The sequence below is a fragment of the Lissotriton vulgaris genome, chromosome 11 (assembly GCF_964263255.1).
Source record: "Lissotriton vulgaris chromosome 11, aLisVul1.2, whole genome shotgun sequence".
In the NCBI taxonomy this organism is placed as follows: Eukaryota; Metazoa; Chordata; class Amphibia; order Caudata; family Salamandridae; genus Lissotriton; species Lissotriton vulgaris.
The window spans coordinates 1,104,670,961-1,104,691,468 of NC_141699.1; the positions used below are offsets into that span (position 1 = coordinate 1,104,670,961).

General features: G+C 49.1%; 1 protein-coding gene across 1 annotated transcript in view; it reads right to left on the reverse strand.

Annotated features, from left to right (window-relative positions):
* Positions 1 to 20,508, reverse strand: part of LOC147684242 (putative cation-transporting ATPase 13A4) — a 249,194-nt gene that overhangs the window by 152,290 nt on the left and 76,396 nt on the right. The window contains exon 6 of the mRNA XM_086944644.1: positions 3,066 to 3,135. Within this exon, the coding sequence (XP_086800770.1) occupies positions 3,066 to 3,135 (70 nt within the window). The remainder of the gene's footprint in view (positions 1 to 3,065; positions 3,136 to 20,508) is intronic.

The following is a 20,508-nucleotide window of genomic DNA, read 5'->3' on the forward strand; positions in this document are numbered from 1 at the left end:
TGTATACGCGGCAGTGTATGTAGTGTGAGATGAGGTGTTTATGCGGCAGTGTATGTAGTCTGAGATGAGGTGCATACGCAGTAGTATATGTAGTGTGGGATGAGGTGTACACGTGGCAGTGTATTTAGTGTGGGACTATGTGCATACACAGCACTGTATGTGGTGTGGGATGAGGTGTATACATGGCAGTGTATGTAGAGTGAGACGAGGTGTATACGCGGCAGTGTATGTAGTCTGAGATGAGGTGTATACGTGACAGTGTATGTAGTGTGGGATGAGGTGTACACGAGGCAGTGTATGTAGTGTGGGATTATGCACATACACAGCACTGTATGTGGTGTGAGATGAGGTGAATACGTGGCAGTGTATGTAGTGTGGGATGAGGTGTACAGGTGGCAGTGTATGTAGTCTGAGAGGAGGTGCATACACAGCACTGTATGTGGTGTGGGATGAGGTGTATACGTAGCATTGTATGTAGTGTGTGATTATGCGCATACACAGCACTGTATGTGGTGTGGGATGAGGTGTATACGTGGCAGTGTATGTAGTGTGGGATTATGTGCATACACAGCACTGTATGTGGTGTGGGATGAGGTGTACATGTGGCAGTGTATGTAGTGTGGGATTATGTGCATACCCTGCACTGTATGTGGTGTGGGATGAGGTGTATACGTGACAGTGTATGAAGTGTGGGATGAGGTGTATATGTGGCAGGGTATGTAGTGTGGGAAGCAGTGTATACGCATCAGTGTATGTAGTGTGGGATGAGGTGTATGAGTGGCAGAGTATGTAGTGTGGGATAAGGGTATATGTTATAGTGTTTGTGGTGAGGGATGAGGTGTATGCATGGCAGTGTATGTAGTGTGGGATGCGGTGTATAAGTAGCAGTGTATGCAGTGTGGAATGAGGTGTATGCATGGCAGTGTATGTAGTGTGGAATGAGGTGTGTGCATGGCAGAGTATGTGGTGTGGGTTGAGTTGTATATGTGGCAGTGTAGGTAGTGTGGGATGCAGTGTATACGTGGCAGTGTATGTAGTGTGGGATGAGGGTATATGCAGCAGTGTATGTGTTGTGGGATGAGGTGTATGCATGGCAGTGTATGTAGTGTGGGATGATGGTATATGCAGCAGTGTATGTAGTGTTGGAAGAGATGTATGCGTGGGAGTGTATGTAGTATGGGATGACGGTATATGCAGCAGTGTATGTAGTGTGGAATAGGGTATATGCAGCAGTGTATGTGGTGTGGGTTGAGGTGTATACATGGCAGTGTATGTAGGGTGGGATGCAGTGTATATGTGGCAGTGTATGTAGTGAGGGATGAGGGTATATGCAGCAGTGTATGTAGTGTGGAATGAGGTGTATATGTGGCAGTTTATGTGGTGTGGGTTGAGGTGTATAAGTGGCAGTTTATGTGGTGTGGGTTGAGGTGTATACGTGGCAGTGTATGTAGTGTGGGATGAGGGTATATGGGGCAGTGTATGCAGTGCGTGATGAGGTGTATACGTGGCAGTGTATGTAGTGCATGATGACGTGTATATGTGGCAGTGTATGTAGTGTGCGATACGGATTGTACGTGGCAGTGTATGTAGTCTCGGATGGGCTGGAGGGCACCCATCCTGTGCATCTTCACAGTGTGGATAGTGCCATACAACACAGTACATATAGCAGAACCTCTGAGAGCCACTGGGCTTCCATCTGCTCTGTGCAAGGCTCTTCTTTCAATGAACCTAGACTGATGATTCTGGCTGTCAGGGATAGTGAACAATGAACCACCAGCCAACAAGGGGGGGGGGGGTGTAATGTGACATAGAGAGTCAGATAATTCATATTGTGCAACAGAATCAGGCCAGATGCATGACACAGAGTACCGAAAAATACCAAGATGTAATTAGCAAAGCATGTCAGAGATGAAAGAACAACCACTTGTGATAGTTAATAACCCATTTAGTGCCATGTGTAAAAGGTGGTTTGTAGGTGGTTTGCAAGAGCAGGGAATTTCTGAACTCAATACAACTCTCTGAAATGCATCAGTTTAGATTCAGGAGTCTTGCACAAGGGCTTTTGTGATTCATCATGAATTGCAAATAGGAGGGGGCATGAAAGAGGTGTCCGCCACAATATGGGATTTGCAGTCTCATGTACCAATAGTTTGTAACCACAACCGGTTGTCTACTTTAAATCAGTTAATTACCAACCCCCGACCTGAGATGGTAACTGATTTGCAAAGGGGAAGCTGTGGGACAACATTGCAGGACACCATTGCCTGCTCCTCGGACGTGTTCCCCAATGTAGCACTTCTCCCTTCGGTGGACACAGGCCATGTTTTGAAAATAAGGGCCATATTTACAAGGTCTTTAGCTCCACTTTTTCGGCCTAAAAAGCCAAAAAAGTGGAAATAAAACCTGCGCCCTATTTACAAGAGGGTGCTAACATGCATAATCGCACGTTAGCACCCTTTTTCCCAACGCCTCCCTTTGCATCTCTAATGAGATGCAAAGTGGGCGTCACTGGGCGTACCCCAGATAGACTCCCTTGTAAATATTGCTGATCCTTACATCGCGATATTTACAAGGCTGGCCCAGCATTTTAGCACACATTAGATTTTGGGGAAAACTGCAGTTTTCGCCAGAATCTAACGTCTGCTAAAATCCTGACTTAGCCATCCCTGACATAGGGGGTGGATTATGTTGATACGACCCTGTGGGTCGTATCAGCAAGGTTATCGCCCTTTTGCAGGGAACATCGCTGGAAAACCAGTGATGTTCCCTGCAAAAGGGAGATAACCTTGCTATCTCTGGAATTTTTATTGCCCTGGAGTAACGCGTTGTTAATAACGCGCTACCAGGGTGATAAATTCCTGAGATAGCCTGCGATAATATAATTATCGCTAAACACGGCCAGCGATGATTATCGCTGGCCGTTGTTAATATGCCCCTAAGTACGTTTGTTACAGTTTAGTAGCTTGCATCACCTATTTAATTCCCATTTCCAAGTCAGTGCATCAGGCTCTGAGTTTGTTATGTATTTGGTTGTCATCTACACAGGGCTCAGAACTCCTTCTTACCTCTTTGAAGAGCAGTTTCAAAACAGGGACAATTTCCACTTCGATGGCGTTGGGCCCGCAGATCAGCTTCCTGCAAAGAACAGTCCTCTGGTTACTGATGAACACACACGGCAGTAGTAAATGTGACACATGACAGCTCTGTGCCAGGGAGAGGTGTGGCGCAGCGGCCAGAGTGGCTGACTCTGGAGCACGGGACTCGCACTTCGATCGGCGGCGGCTCAGATCAGGTCAGCATCATGTGACTCTGGGCAATAGCTCACTTAATCTCCCCCACATCCCCCAGTGCCTTAAAATATGAATCATTTTTATTGATTACCTTACTCCTGCCTAAGGTTGCCAGGCCCTCCTCAGGATCACAGAAAGAATTCATGCTCCACCTTTGCATGGGGTTTCACTCCCATAAGAATCACACAATACCATGGTCCCCAAGGACTTTACATGCCTTTACCGATCCACTCTGCACACTTGATTTCTGAAGAGCATAACTTGTTTATTAATGTCTTCTCAGGGGGCAGAAAGTTACCTTGGGAAGAATGTATTCATCTCGAATAATGTTATGAATCCACAGTGCTTATCATCGGTTCCCCCATGCATGTTGAGCAGTAACTCGTCTGTAGAGGCAACGCTTGCATTCTAGCAAAGTGGTAGTTCAGTTCCACAGCACCTCCAGCATCATCTCTCAATCCTCTCCAACTTAGAAGGCCCTGGGTCATCACTCAAACCAGATTTAGAGCCAACAGACCACATGTGAATTCAGTCCATTCACACTTTGTCGCTAAACTCTGCAGCAGCAAATAAACCACATTCAACACATGGGTCAGCCAAGGAGATATCTGCTGGCTCTAAAGATCTACTGTAGCCAGGAAGTTGCAGTTTGGATCTGCATTTGGAGGTTCAGAATCCCCTTGAGATATTTCTGTTCAGTTGTATTTGTCCTTCTGCACTGGAGGCAGGTGATGGGCATAGGAGACCTTTGCTGCTGCAGAGCTGAGTGCCAGCAGCCTGTGTTTAGAATAATGTATTGTATACTTTGATGGCTGTGTCAGGTGCAAAGAGGATCTCTGAGGGCTCAATGTCTGAACAATACTAATAGCCATTACAAGTAGCCATTTTTTGTGCGTTGCTAATTGGTAATCACCATCACTAATGTACAAAGGAGTTGTTTGCCCCCTATTCTTCAAATAGCGATTTGTAGTGGGTCGCAAATAGACCTACCTCATGAATATTAATGAGGTAGGTTTTAATTTGTGATCCACTGTGTCAACACAGTAATGGGAGTCTGCTAAGGTCAGTAGACCACCATGTCTGTGATTGCTTTTAAATAAATGATGCAGTGTTGGGGCGTTCTTCGCTAGCAGATATTGGCACCTATAGAGTTTGCGTCAGTCTATGGTGATGAGCAATTCTGGCGGTGCCAGCGGTGAGGGAAAGCACCCTGAGCCCTCTAAATTTGACCCTAGGGTCAGGCAAAACAGATGAGATCCTCTGCCCACGCTCTAATCAATTATTAACTTTTCTTCATAAAACAGTAGACAAAACACAATGAAAAGAGTAATCCATGTGATTTTTCTTTTTTCTTTTAATCCGCTATGCCCAGCCAACACGTGTTTTGCCAAAAGGGGTGTACCCCTCGACTTCTTCAGGGCTGTCAGGCTTCAAAACTTCTAGTACACAACTCCTCTCCTCCGATTCTACTTCCGACCCGGCTGGTTCTATGGTTTTGATTGATTTTATATTGTTCAGGGATTCACTGCGCTTATCATATAGTGTGGTGCCTTAAATTCAGATTCCAAAAGTTCTGGTGATCGGTCAAATAAATTATCCCAAATCGTCGTCAATATTGAAACCACATATCCAAGTATCTGTGCGAGTACGCTGAGTTCACTACTTTGGACTCGAGACACGAGACACATAACTCAGCGTACTCGCACAGATACTCGGATATGGGGTTTCAATATTGGCCCAAGCCTTTTCTTTCGACTCTGCTCAAAGCTAAATAGACGTTCATTTAGAACACTTTGCCTGTCACCAGCATCTTACTAAAGAATGCGTTGACTTCAAGATGATGTTCTTCTGTCTTCATCCCACCATATTCAATCACTTTTAATAACACAATGAACCTTGCTGTGAATTCCCAATTAAAAGACTACTAAAAGGAATAATGATTTAGATATATTTTATGAATGATTAACTAGGATAATATTGATAGATTTGTTTCAGTGCATCTCACTAGCCTTTTATATTCACAATGGGACATTGAACACAGCTCTTATCTGATGAAAGAAGGCTCTAATGTCAACTTTCCTCCATGTTGCTAGTAGCTGTAATACTGTTTTACTATGTACCAGCGTAAATGTTTACCATGGGAAGCAGGAATAGAATCAACGGATGTTGACAACACCATCGGATGAGCAGTTTCCATATTTAGCTATGAGCAGTTTCCATTGGACGAAAGACTTAGACACCTACTAATTTTCGTTACATTATGGTGTGATGTAATATATTATATTACGTGTTCCTAGTTCAAGTTATGTTATGTTATGTTAAAATGGATTTCTAGAGCGCGCAGCTACTCAAGAGAGTGTCCTAGTGCTTAAGACAGAAAAGACCAAAAGCAGGAGGAGACAAGAAAGAGAAAAAGAAAACCTGAAAAGCTGACGGAAAAGGTTATTTTGTTTGTTGAAACGGACAGGTTTTTAATTGTTTCCTAAAGGCGAGCAGATTAGTAACTTGCCTAAGTGAGAGAGGCAGCTTATTCCACAGTCCAGCCACTTGCACTTGAAAGGAGCAACCGCCTTTTCGTGCTCTAAGATGTTTAGGGGTGACCATAAGATGTTGATGGGCGGATCTGAGAGAACTGCCAGGTATATAGAAAGAAACTCTTCTAGAGATGTATTTTGCTCCTATACCATTCTCTTCCACCAATGTCGCTAGGGGGCCATGTATAGGTTAAGGAGTACGGGGCTCAGAATAGAGCCCTGTGGCACACCCACACTCAAAGTCGACACACTGGCCGAAAAGGGAGGGACCAAACCTCCTGGTTTCTACCCTCTAAGAAGAAAGCAAACCACTTCAACACCGTGCCCTCGAGCCCACACTCCCTCAATCTCTTCAGGAGGTGACCGTGGGGCACGGTGTCAAATGGCGCGGATAGGTCCAAAAGGACCAAGAACGCTTTTCCACCTGCGTCCAAGGTCTCCTTGATGGATTCAGATACCTCCAATACTGCCGTCTCAGTACTGAGATTCTGCCTGAAACCGGACTGGCTAGGGTGAAACAGATTGTTAGCCTCTGCAAAATTGCTGATCACTGTGCGGACATATTTTTCAACTGTTTCTGCAAAAAAAGACAGAAGAGAAATGGGTCTATAGTTAGTAAAGACCGTGGGATCTGCCATGGTTTTTTTTAGTAATGGAATTATTTTCAGGCACTTCCATCCAACTGGGACCCGTCCGTTAAGGAGAGACGTGTTCAAAACACGGTTAACAGTAGGGTTCAAAATCTCTGCCATAGAAGCCAAAAATTTGGCAGGACAGGATCTGCGGGCGAGCCAGATTTCAAACCCTTCATTATTGCCAGAGATGTCTCTAAGGGCATAGGCGGAAAGATAGAGAGGGAGCGCCCATCTTCCTGACACTGGGGGACAGCCCGTTGAGTGGTCCATACATCTGTCATGTCTGGGCCATTGAACAAGGATTGTATAGACACTATCTTAGTGCCTGGTTGCAGCCTTAGGTGAAGAGAAGCTTTTAACAATCTCAAAGATCTCTCTGCTTTTATTTCCTGCAGAATCATTTTTTAAAGCAAAGAAACTCTTCTTAGCTGCTTGTATCTTTTTATGGCAGCCTTGTAAAGCCCCTTTATAGTTCTTTTTATTTTCCGCTTTAAAATCCTTCCTCCAAGCTCTTTCCTGACGTTTACAGTCTTTTCTGCACTGATGTAGGGTGTCCTTGAACCAAGGAGCTGAGGATCTGATCATTCTTATTGGGCACGGGATAGGAGGGGCCAGGGACAAAGTGTCTTGTGCAATCCATTTTACCAAAGCTTCAGCATCCAAATCTATATCACCAGTGAGCATGGGCGGATGAAGATCTCATTCACATTTAAGAGCCTCTGAGGTGATCTTATAAAAAGATCTGTAGGTGGAAGAGGGCTGCTTGACTTGAGCCTGTGCATGCTTTGTCACTTTTGGTAATCTTTAACTAATCAGATAATGATCGGACCAGAGTAGGGTTAGGGGGGCTCTATCTGAAGTAAACAATTTGCAAAGACCTGATCAAGGGTATGGCCCTTCTCATGCGTGGGGAGCAGATATATATGGCACGATACTAAGCACCCCCAGGGATTCCAACAAGGAATAAGATTCCGAGCTGTCCTGTTGATCCATGTGTATGTTAAACCCCTGGTGACTCTACTGTGGCAGACTCGCTCTTTTATATCCTTGCCCTTTTTATCGACAGCTATTGCTAAAGGCGACTTTATCCTATTTCCTTATTCTAATTTGTCTTTGATCTGCAATGATACTGTAACGTTCCTCTGTCAGTGATATTCTAATGGTTTGTACTGCAGCTTGGGGGGGAACTCGGCTGAGTTTCCACAATAACTCTTTATGGGATCTTTTAGTCTTTAGTTGTGCTCCAAAAATCTTGCTCTTTTCTAGAAGGGACTCTTCACGGGTCCTACCTTGGGTTAGCTAGATTAGTGAAAAACTTTTTTATGGAACTCACTGAATTGGTTTATGCTGTAACTAATTAACCTTCGATTCATTATTTCTGTAAACTGAACTAATGTGAATAAAGGTGAACAAACCTACTAGGTACTAAAGGTAAATAAAGGTTTTGAAAACTTCTTCAACCTCTCACCATTGACTGAATATTAAGGAATTGGCAGTTGATGATATATTCATGACCTGTGTTTTGTTCCAGCTCCATTCGAAATGCAGTGGAAAAGGACCATCACACCTGTCAAGTGCTATCTGGATTTTCAAGGGTCCATCTGTACATTGGGGTGCTTAATCTAAGAGAACACTTTGGCCAATCCTTTAGACACCAACATTCACAAACATAGGGTCCACAATCAATTGTAAACCAACCCTTGTGTACTTGCACACACACCACACACAACTCCCTCCAGTTCACAGATCAAACTGGGATGTGAAGGAGTGGGCATATCCTCTATTTTTAAAGGAATTTTGTGAAAAAAAATATGAGAAATTGCCTGAAATGAGCTTAACCATAACATTAGGATGTATCTTACATTCACAAGTAATACAAGACACTCTCAGGGGAAAGGTTTGAGGACAAAATGTCTTGCATAAGACATTTTCTGAATGAACCATACTCCTGCTGATCACAATTATGAGTAATTTCACCTTTGTGAAATCTCGTGAAGTATCAAAATATCCCAGTGATGCGAAATTCACAAATCCCACAAGCTTTTACGAGAATAAAAAAAATCAAACATGAGACCCCAACACCATGACATCACCAGCAAGGGGAACAGTCCTCTCCATCTCCAGTAAAGTCAATGGGGCATATTATCAAGGGGGTTTATCTCCGCTTTTTTGGCTTTAAAAGCCAAGAAAGCGGAGATAAAATTATCTCCCTATTACCTAGCTGCCGCTAACACCAGTTAGTGACAGCTAGTAGGAGATAGCGACCATCTTGGGCCCCACTTTGCATGTCAGTGATACTTATCACTAATGAGATGCAAAGTGGGCGTGCCAAGATGTTAGAGACTGAAAACAGTCGCTAACATCGCTATCTCCTATTACCAACTTTTGGAGATATTCGCGCTAAGCGGGAATATCACCAAAAGCTAACACCTGCCCTGAGCAGTTCTTAGCCATGTTATCCAATGGGAGGTGGATAACATGGCTAAGAGCATTAGCTCGCTAATGCATGAATATCGCTGACTTTTCAGCGATATTCATGCTTTGCGGCGATTTTTACCGCATTTGCGTTAAACCTTGGTAATACCAAGGTTTATTTGCGGTAAAAATCGCCGCAGCTCAGCGGAAATTTTTTGTCTCTAACCAAGCAATAGCGATAATTATCGCTATTGCTTGGTAATATGCCCCAATGTCTCCCAGTGTCTGCTGCTTTGTGTGTTCATATCTCAATGTGTGTTTTCTCTGTGTAACTTGTGCCAGTCTGGGGTACTTCTCCCTGTGCCCTCCCTGTGTGGGTCTCCCACTGGCTTTGTATCTCTGTTTCAGCATCTTATCCAAGGTTTCAATGACCGCGCTTCTCCCAGTGTCTGTGTCTCCAAGTCTCCACGTGTTCTCTCTGTGTACCCAGAGCTAGTCTGGGGGTACTTCTCCCTGTGCCCTCCCAGTGTTTCCTGGTGTGGGGGCTTCCACTGTCTTTCAATCTCTGTTTCAGCATCATGTCTCAAGGTTTCAATGACCGTGCGTCTCCCAGTGCCTGTGTCTCCAAGTCTCCATGTGTTCACGTGTTCTCTCTGTGTACCCTGTTCCAGTGTAGGTTACTTCACCTCGTAACCTCCTAGTTTCTCCTTGTGTTTGTGTCTCCCACTGTCTTTGTATCTCTGTTTCAGCATCTTATCTCAAGGTTTCAATGACCTTGCATCTAGCAGTGCCTGTGTCTCCAAGTCTCCATGTCTCCAAGTGTCAACATCTCCACATGTGTTCTCTCTGTGTACCATGTGCCAGTCTTGGGTACTTCTCCCTGTGCCCTCCCAGTGTTTCATGGTGTGTGGGTCTACCCCTTTATTAATAATTTCTCCTCGTATCACCATCCTAAGGCAAGGGGGTATATTTACAAGGGGATATCGCCATCAGAATGTCGCTTTTAGTGATGTTCTGGTGGCATATCCCATTCTCCTTATTTACAAGGCGGCATTACCCCACTTACAATGGCATAACGCCGCCTTGTAAATAAGGCCCTGTTTCACACTTCCCTTAGCTTGAAAGGGGTGTGCATGGGTGTTGCAGTGGGCCTTCCACCGCAACACCTGTTGCATTTTGACCCTGCAGTGCAGGCACTCTTGCAACAGGGTGCAGCGATGCCTGCACTGGCGCTAGGCAGCTTTTGTAGAGCCAGCGCTACGGGAAATGCAGGGGTGTGCCGCACTTTTGTAAATACGGTGCTTCCCTGCATTTAAACCATTTCGGAGCGTGGCATTACCAACTTTGGAGTAACACTGTACTCCGACAATTTATTGTAAATCCCCCAGGATTTAGCTGGCCTTAGTTTTTGGTGCTGCGCCAGGCTTGTAAATATGCAGCAGCGTCAAAGAGCAATGGGTGTTGTGGTGGAACACTCAACACAACACCCTTCGCACGCCCCTTTCATGCTAAGCAAAGAGTAAAATTTGGCCTTATTAACGAGGTGCTGTTAACACCGCCTTGTAAATAAGGAGAAGGGGATATCGCCACCAGAACGTCACTGAAAGTGATGTTCTGGTGGCGATATCCCCTTGTAAATATGCCCCAAAGTGTCTCCCAGCGCCCTCTTCTCCCTGTTCCAATGTCCGGTTGACATCAGGGTGACATCAGTTACCTCAGAGGTCAGAGGTTCAAGTTTCGAAGAGCGACGAGGGGATCCAGGCCCAAGTTTGGTGGGATAATATTGACATAATAGGAGTAATGTGGCCCCCTTAGAGCCCTGCGCCCGGTGCCACTGCACCTGTTCTACCAGTTATAGCTGATGTCACATCCACCGGTTATGTAAACCAGTTTGGAGACAGCGTGGGAGAGGATTGGCAAAGACACCTCATCATCTTAACTTCAGTTATCAATGGATCTAGTCAAACGCCGCGAGTTGATAACACATGTACTTCACAGACATGCCAAACAATAGCCAGCTCTAACATAATGAAGATGAAATCTGTTGATAAAACAAAAACTATTTCAACTTCTAATTTGGTGTGTCTGCATGAAACACCACATTTTGTCAGGTTCAGAAAAAAGATATATTGGCCTTGTGCAGTGAAAATGCAGGATTTAGCCAGGCTAGTGTAAACATATGATGTGGCCAGGCACTGTGTTAACATATGATGTGGTCAGACACTGTGTTCACATATGGTGCGTCAGGCACTGTGTCAAAACATGATGTGGCCAGGCACTGTGTTAACATATGATGTGGCCAGGCACTGTGTTAACATATGATGTGGCCAGGCACTGTGTTAACATATGATGTGGCCAGGCACTGTGTTAACATATGATGTGGCCAGGCACTGTGTTAACATATGATGTGGTCAGGCACTGTGTTAACATATGATGTGGTCAGGCACTGTGTTAACATATGATGTGACCAGGCACTGTGTTCACATATGATGTGGTCAGGCACTGTGTTAACATATGATGTGGTCAGGCACTGTGTTAACATATGATGTGGGCAGGCACTGTGTTAACATATGATATGGTCTATATCTGTGCTCGGGCCTGGAGTGAGCCTGTATCTGTGCCCAGGTCCGGAGTGAGCCTGTATCTGTGCCCAGGCCCGGAGTGAGCCTGTATCTGTGCCCAGGCCCGGAGTGAGCCTGTATCTGTGCTCAGGTCCGGAGTGAGCCTGTATCTGTGCCCAGGCCCGGAGTGAGCCTGTATCTGTGCCCAGGATCTGAGTGAGCCTGTATCTGTGCCCAGGCCCGGAGTGAGCCTGTATCTGTGCTCGGGCCTGGAGTGAGCTTGTATCTGTGCCCAGGCCCGGAGAGAGCCTGTATCTGTGCCCAGGCCCGGAGTGAGCCTGTATCTGTGCCCAGGCCTGGAGTGAGCCTGTATCTGTGCTCAGGCCTGGAATGAGCCTGTATCTGTGCTCAGGCCTGGAATGAGCCTGTATCTGTGCCCAGGCCTGGAGTGAGCCTGTATCTGTGCCCAGGCCCGGAGTGAGCCTGTATCTGTGCCCAGGCTCAGAGCGAGCCTGTATCTGTGCCCAGACGCGGAGTGAGCCTGTATCTGTGCCCAGGCCCGGAGTGAGCCTGTATCTGTGCCCAGGCCCGGAGTGAGCCTGTATCTGTGCCCAGGATCTGAGTGAGCCTGTATCTGTGCCCAGGCCCGGAGTGAGCCTGTATCTGTGCTCGGGCCTGGAGTGAGCTTGTATCTGTGCCCAGGCCCGGAGAGAGCCTGTATCTGTGCCCAGGCCCGGAGTGAGCCTGTATCTGTGCCCAGGCCTGGAGTGAGCCTGTATCTGTACCCAGGCCGAGAGTGAGCCTGTATCTGTGCCCAGGCGCGGAGTGAGCCTGTATCTGTGCCCAGACGCAGAGTGAGCCTGTATCTGTGCTCAGGCCTGGAGTGAGCCTGTATCTGTGCCCAGGCGCGGAGTGAGCCTGTATCTGTGCCCAGACGCGGAGTGAGCCTGTATCTGTGCTCAGGCCTGGAATGAGCCTGTATCTGTGCCCAGGCCTGGAGTGAGCCTGTATCTGTGCCCAGGCCTGGAATGAGCCTGTATCTGTGCTCAGGCCTGGAATGAGCCTGTATCTGTGCTCAGGCCTGGAATGAGCCTGTATCTGTGCTCAGGCCTGGAGTGAGCCTGTATCTGTGTCCAGGCCTGGAGTGAGCCTGTATCTGTGCCCAGGCCCGGAGTGAGCCTGTATCTGTGCCCAGGCTCAGAGCGAGCCTGTATCTGTGCCCAGACGCGGAGTGAGCCTGTATCTGTGCCCAGGCCCGGAGTGAGCCTGTATCTGTGCCCAGGCCCGGAGTGAGCCTGTATGTGTGCCCAGGATCTGAGTGAGCCTGTATCTGTGCCCAGACGCGGAGTGAGCCTGTATCTGTGCTGATGCCCGGAGTGAGCCTGTATCTGTGCCCAGACGCGGAGTGAGCCTGTATCTGTGCTCAGGCCTGGAGTGAGCCTGTATCTGTGTCCAGGCCTGGAGTGAGCCTGTATCTGTGCCCAGGCCCGGAGTGAGCCTGTATCTGTGCCCAGGCTCAGAGCGAGCCTGTATCTGTGCCCAGACGCGGAGTGAGCCTGTATCTGTGCCCAGGCCCGGAGTGAGCCTGTATCTGTGCCCAGGCCCGGAGTGAGCCTGTATCTGTGCCCAGGATCTGAGTGAGCCTGTATCTGTGCCCAGACGCGGAGTGAGCCTGTATCTGTGCTGATGCCCGGAGTGAGCCTGTATCTGTGCTGATGCCCGGAGTGAGCCTGTATCTGTGCTCGGGCCTGGAGTGAGCCTGTATCTGTGCCCAGGCCTGGAGAGAGCCTGTATCTGTGCCCAGGCCCGGAGTGCGCCTGTATCTGTGCCCAGGCGCGGAGTGAGCCTGTATATGTGCCCAGACGCGGAGTGAGCCTGTATCTGTGCTCAGGCCTGGAATGAGCCTGTATCTGTGCCCAGGCCCGTAGTGAGCCTGTATCTGTGCTCAGGCCTGGAGTGAGCCTGTATCTGTGCCCAGACGCGGAGTGAGCCTGTATCTGTGCCCAGGCCCGGAGTGAGCCTGTATCTGTACCCAGGCTCAGAGCGAGCCTGTATCTGTGCCCAGACGCGGAGTGAGCCTGTATCTGTGCCCAGGCCCGGAGTGAGCCTGTATCTGTGCCCAGGATCTGAGTGAGCCTGTATCTGTGCCCAGACGCGGAGTGAGCCTGTATCTGTGTCAGGCCTGGAATGAGCCTGTATCTGTGCTCAGGCCTGGAATGAGCCTGTATCTGTGCTCAGGCCTGGAATGAGCCTGTATCTGTGCTCGGGCCTGGAGTGAGCCTGTATCTGTGCCCAGGCCTGGAGAGAGCCTGTATCTGTGCCCAGGCCTGGAGAGAGCCTGTATCTGTGCCCAGGCGCGGAGTGAGCCTGTATCTGTGCCCAGGCCCGGAGTGAGCCTGTATCTGTGCCCAGGCGCGGAGTGAGCCTGTATCTGTGCCCAGACGCGGAGTGAGCCTGTATCTGTGCCCAGGCCCGGAGTGAGCCTGTATCTGTGCCCAGGCGCGGAGTGAGCCTGTATCTGTGCCCAGACGCGGAGTGAGCCTGTATCTGTGCCAATGCCCGCAGTGAGCGTTGAGTCTGACGTAGTGAAGTGCAAACATGGCCTCTGGTCTGCGCCAATGTAAACATCTGACTTCACCCGTCCCAGCATTGACATTCCGTCAGCCTCCTGTAAATATTGGATCAGATGCAGCCTCATGCGGAGGCCTGATTGGGTCTGGTCAGTGTTATCTCTGATGCGCTCTGCCTCTTGTTTACATCTTGATTGCATTCGGTGAGGTGTGAACAGTGATGGTATCTGCACACAGCTAGGCGCCCAGTCTCGTCTGGGCACGGTGCCCCGTGCGTCTTCGCACCTCTCCCTGCCAGGCCGGTTTTACTGCTCCGTCTGTGCAGGGAGGGCGCCCTCGCAGCGGGAGTTGCTTCACCCGTGCTGCCCTTAAGTAACCTTCTGCTCTCATGACCTCACCGTGTATATGGCCTCCATTGTGCGCGCGGTAAGAGCTCTATGTAAATCCTGATTCATATTCCAAGTGTATGAGAATAGCTCCGATTACCCGCCCACTGAGCTTCCAGACAGGTGTTGTGACAGATATTCACTCCACAGTGCAAGTGCACATGAACCCAGTGCAGCGCCTGAAGGATTGTAGCGCCAATAAACTGGAAGGTGCTCAGTGGCGCTGTGCCCTGGTTCCTAATGCTGGATGTGTCGCTCACTTCCAGGGCACGCTTAGCTCTCTGTGCTCTCGCTGTCTGTCCTCTCTGCCCCCCTCTCTCCACCCTCCTCTCTCCGTCCGGGCCCTGGTGCCTCTGCACCTGCTGCACACCTGATTAGAGATCTCAGATCTATCGCTGTCTGTCCTCCCAGCACTCTCTCTCCCTCCGGACCCGGCACCTCTGCACCTGCTGCACACCTTCTTAAAGGTCTCTGAGCTCTCGCTGTCCGTCCTCTCTGCCCCCTCTCTCCACCCTCCTCTCTCCCTCCGGGCCCGGTACCTCTGCGCCTGCTGCGCATCTTATTATAGGTCTCTGAGCTCTCGCAGCCTGTTCTCTCTACCCCCCTCTCCACCCTCCTCCCTCTCATCTGCTTCCATTTGACTCTCTCCTACCTTTACCTTCCACTCTTTCTCTACACCCATCCTCTCACGTCTCCCAACCCCTTTCTTGCCTTTCTTTCCCGGTCTACTCCTCGTTTTACCCCCTTTTACTCTCCTTTCTGACCACTTCCCCTCATCCTCCCCCCTCGTTTCCCCCCCTCCCCTGCACTCTCTGTCCATCTCTTCTGTCCATCTCCTACCCGTCTCTGTCCTGACCTCCGTGTATTCTCCCTGACCGCTTTACCCCATTCATTTCCTTCTCACCCTCACCTTGTCTCTGCTTCTCTCGTTGTCTCTCATCTTTGTTCACAGTGTCTCTATTAGTGCATAGCTCAGCCCCTTTTCTTTCTTCTACCGATCCCTCCTTGCTTGTTCTTAACTCCCCGCTCTATCTGTCTCTATCTCTGTCTCCTTTTCAGTCTCTTTCTCTGTCACTCTTCCTCCCTCCTTATCTTTTTCTCTTTTTTCTCAAGCTTTAGGGTCCCTTCTACTTTCCCCCATCTCCTGCCTTCATCTCTTTCCTCTCTTCTCCATTTCTCCCCTCTCCTCCCCTTCCTTTTACCCTCCCTCTCCCCCTTTCTGGCATCTCCAGGCCTCGTCTCTTGTCCTACTTCTCTTTCTCTGACTGCCCTCTCACGTTTTGCCCTCCATATCTCTGTGTACATCCCGTCTCCCCTCTTTCTTCTCCTTCATATCTCATTCTTCCCTCTTCCATTCTGTCACTTTCACTTTTTTCTTCTTTTTACCCATTCTCGATTCTTCTACTTTCACTTCTCTTTCTTTCTCACTCCATCCTATGTTCTTTCTCACCTCTCTATCCCTCCTTAGCCTTTGCCCTGCTGCACTGCCCACCCCGCAGAGCCCCACCAGCCCCCTCCACTCTCCCACAAGTATAAAACAGGGCCAGGCTACAGTCAGACATTCATTGATAGAGATATCAAAGCCAAGCGGTCTCGCCTTTGGGAACTATTTGCTTTGCCAATGGTTTTTAGTGCTGCTGTACGCCGTGGGAATCACAAACATTTTCCAAGGGGCCAAAAAGTATGGTCTGTGGTTTGGCCGGTGGCCACTCTGATGCCAGGAAGGGAGGGGGATCAAGGGAGAGGATTATGTAAAATGGGCACAGGGAACGCGAGGCATGTTTATTTATTTGTCGGATTTGTAATGCGCATAGCTGCCCCAGCGACGAGGTGTCCCAGCGCAACCACAGACTCCTAAGCGAGAGCCAAAGAGAGCAAAAAATTACACAGGGAAAAGCCAGGTCTTTATTGCTTTTCAAAAGGCAAGGTGGTTCTGAATGGCTCTGATGGACAGAGGGAGCGAATTCCAGAGTGGCGCAGCCAGGCTGCGGAAGAAATGGCCACCCGTTCTGGCTTTCAGAACAAGGGGAATGCCGACCAGCGCTGAATCCGCTGATCTTAAAGGACGCCGTGGCACATAGAGCTCCAACAAATTGGCCAACCCCAAGGGTGCTTATGACGTTAAAATCCTGTGCAAATCACACAGTGACTTGAATAGAATGCGCTTCTCAACTGGCAGCCAATGAAGTTTGCGAAGCACATGTGAGACTGAGCAGGCTTTCGGGAGAGCCACCAGGATGCGGACTGCTGCATTCTGTACTCTCTGTAAACGCTTAACACTAGCCTTGTTGGCTCCCAAGTATAGGCAATTGCCGTAGTCCAGTCTGGATAGGATGATAGTTTGGCTAACCTTTGGAGGAACGAAACCCAGCAACGACTTTAGGCCTCGCAGAAGCCCGAAACACACCAGCAACTACCTTCGATTGGGGATCAAATGTCAGGCCACTGTCAAACCACACGCCCAGGTTTTTCACAGTCACCTTGGGCAGGGGAGCTGGGTTAAGACGGTCTGGCCAACAGTGCTCGGACCACAGTTCCTGGTCCTTCCCAAACAATAAGATCTCTGACTTACCAGCGTTCAACTGCAAGCAGTTTAGCGCCATCCTGTCCGCAACTGCTGAAAAATCCTCTTTAAACTTGTCCAGATTAATGCAGCATTTTTGGGAGAAAGCGGTCACCAATTGGGTGTCGTCCGCGTACGACACCAGTGACAGACCCCTTTCTTTGGCTGGCATAGCAAAGGCTGGACATAGATGATGAACAATATAGGGCTCAGCACTGAGCCCTGCGGCACCCCCTGGTGCAAAGCAAACTCCTGAGAGTGGAAAGGAGGCACAAGAACTTGGAAAGACCTCCCCTCCAGAAAGGACCAGAACCAGTTCAGCGCCACATCCCTAATGCCAATGTCCTGTAGGCATCTTAGAAGTATCGCATGAGAGACGGTATCAAAAGTGGCGCTTAAGTCCAAAAGGACCAAGGCCGCTGAGTCACCGACATCCAGCTTTGCCCGGATGGCATCCGTCACTACCAACAAAGCAGACTCAGTGCTGTGGCGGGCTCGCAAGCCGTGCTGTGGCGGGCTCGGAAGCCATGCTGTGGCGGGCTCGGAAGCCGTGCTGTGGCGGGCTCGGAAGCCGTGCTGTGGCGGGCTCGGAAGCCGTGCTGTGGTGGATCCAGGATGGCATTCTGCTCAACAAACTTAGAAAGAATGGAGTTCACATGTACATGGCGTGGACAGTGAGTCCTGGAGTCATTTTGAGGTTTCTTTCCATACTGCCCTCTGAATTAATCCGGTAGTCTCCAGGAGAGACACAGTGTGCCCGCAGGGGCTCATGCACCAATGACATTTCAAAATTGGCATGCACCAGTGTTGATGGACCAATTGTCAGAGTGGGGGTGGGGCCTGCCATTAATGTTTTATCACTGAAGTTATGGATTGTGGGGAATCACAAAGAACAAGTGTTAGCAAATGTATTCAGGAGTTGAGAGGTGCGGTGTAGTATGTATCAGGTGACACATTTTAGAGCACAATATTAATAAAGCATAGTGTGATAGCACATTGTCTTTTACAGACAGCATACCGTTAAACTGACAAAACGGTGCACAAATGATCAGCGAGTATTTCATTTGCGCACCACCAAGTGTATAGTCCTGTTGTGTTTTTTTAAAAAAAAATGTTCCCACACCACTGCAGAATTACAAAAAATGTGCTTAATGTTTGCATTCCTAACTGCTAATATATTTGTACAGTTCATTTGTAGGTACTTTTGTATTGTGTGCAACAAAAAACATGACATCCTGCAGCCTTTCCTTTCCCGCTTCTTGCACATAGAACGTTTGTTGCATGGATCACTTCAATAATATCCTCTCATTTTGCTGCTAAAGAAAAACAAGCATTTGCAATGCAACAGATCTCGCATTTGCGAGAGTTTGAGCTATTGCCATTGTAAATTTAGGTTTAAAGCATTTTATTAAGACAAAAACATAGGGAGAGGGAACAGGAGGTTAGGGTTACATACACTTAAGCGAAGGAAATGAGCATGACATTATGAGTGCGACGGTGGACTAGTCCGCTGTGGAAAAGGAAGCAACAGCAAATGAAAAAGGCTAAATATAAGCAATACCTCCATTCTGAGCATAGTCAACACCATCAGTCTGAGTAGAGAATAATAAGCAATAACACAAATGAACCCAACCCACCATCCCCCAGAACCCCCCCCAAAACTCCCCAACTCCCCCCCACACCCCCCGTCCAATGTACCGCTAGTAACACTACCTGCCCCCTCACCGCACCCCCCCCCCCTCCAGGAACCCGGCCCCGCTACCCCTCCTAGTCTGCTGGAATCACCGGTGGCGTCAACCTCAGGAGCCTGAGGTACCTCGGACAGGTGAGTTCCCTAAATTCGGTAGTTAATAGCGCACAAAAGGGTTGCCACAGCTCATCAAATTGGTCTATCTCCCCCGCTACCGTGAGTGACAATTTTTCCATACCCAGCACATGCCAGAGCCTGTGCAACCAGCCAGTGACGGAGGGGACCGTGGTGGTGCGCCAGTGGATTAGGATGTTCTGAACCGCTGAGCCCAGCGCTATCGCGATTTGCCTGCCCCTGCGGGACTTCAGCGGATACATCAGGCCATTAGGAAGGCCCAGCAATATATACGCCGGAAAGCGCGGTAATTCAATTTCAAAATGCATATCGACCTCATCAAGAACCTCCTTCCAATAAGCGGCCAATAAGGGGCAATCCCAAAGAATATGCGAGAGGGTCCCCACCTGACCACAACCTCTCCAGCACTCCTTCTCGATTTGCCTGTTCATCTCGTGCAGTCTCTCTGGGGTGTAATACCAGTATGTGGACACCTTGGTGAATGTCTCAGTGAGGCCAGTGTGATAGGCTGAGTGTCTCGCACGGTGTGCAATCTGGTCCCACTCCTTGTGGCTAAGTGTCCTACCCAATTCCCTGTGCCATTGTTCCCTGCCCGGATTATAGTAGTGAAACGGAGGGGGCTGCAAGAACTTGTAGAGATCAGTGATCAGTTTAGCATCAGAGGCGCGGGTCACCAGCCACCACTCATATGGTTTTATCCGACGATCAGCGGTGTCCCGCACCTGGGGTTGAAGCGCCCAGTGCCAGACCTGCATGTATCGCAGTCTATCCGACTCCGGCAGGTGGAACTCCTGTTGAAGTTGCTGAAAGGGGACCACTCCCTCCGACCCATAAATCTGAAAGAGCGCTCGGCAGCCCGCTGTCCTCCAATGGGAGAAAGCGCCTGGCTCCATCCCTGGGGAGAAATCAGGATTATCCACTATGGGCGTAAATGGCGAGGGGAACGTGGTGAGTTCCCGAACCTCGCAAACAGTGTCCCACACCCTCAGGGGAACCCGCGTGACAAAGGAAGCATAAAGGGGGGCGATGAACTCGGCGCAAGAATGGAACTTCCTGGAGGGTACGCCCTGCCACCGCCTGGTCCTGAAAGAGCCAGTGCTTATCGGATTCCCACCTGCTCCACTCCACAAGGTATCGCAGCTGCGCCGCCTGAAAATATTTCCGGAGGTCCAGAATACCAAGGCCCCCCGCCTCCGGGACCAGCGTGGAGAGAACCCTCTTCATCTGCGGCTTGCGGCCTTGCCAGACAAAGCGTGCGATGTCAGCTTGCGTCTGCCTGATCCAACCCACTGGAGGCTGGAGCGGCAAGGCTCGGAAAAGATATAGGATCTGGGGCAGAACCGTCATCTTGACCGCAGCAATCCTGCCAAGCCAAGACAACAGGCTCTTGCTCCAGCGGCCAAGCTCCTCCTTGATCTTCTTACTAAGAGAAGTGTAATTAGCCGTTACCATCTCTGGCAACGTCGGCGCCAACAGAATCCCCAGGTATGGCACCAGGGACGATGACCACTGCATGGGAAAGAGCCGCTGAAGGTCCCGTCTAGTATCCGCAGCCAGAGACACATCTAGAGCCACCGACTTGCCCATGTTCATTTTGAAACTGGCCACGTGTGAAAAAGCATCCAACTCGTGGATGCAGGCGGGAAGGGACCTCCTGGGATCGTCCAGGGTCAGCAGGACATCATCCGCATAGAGGCTGACCGTGTGAACATACCGCCCCATCTTGATC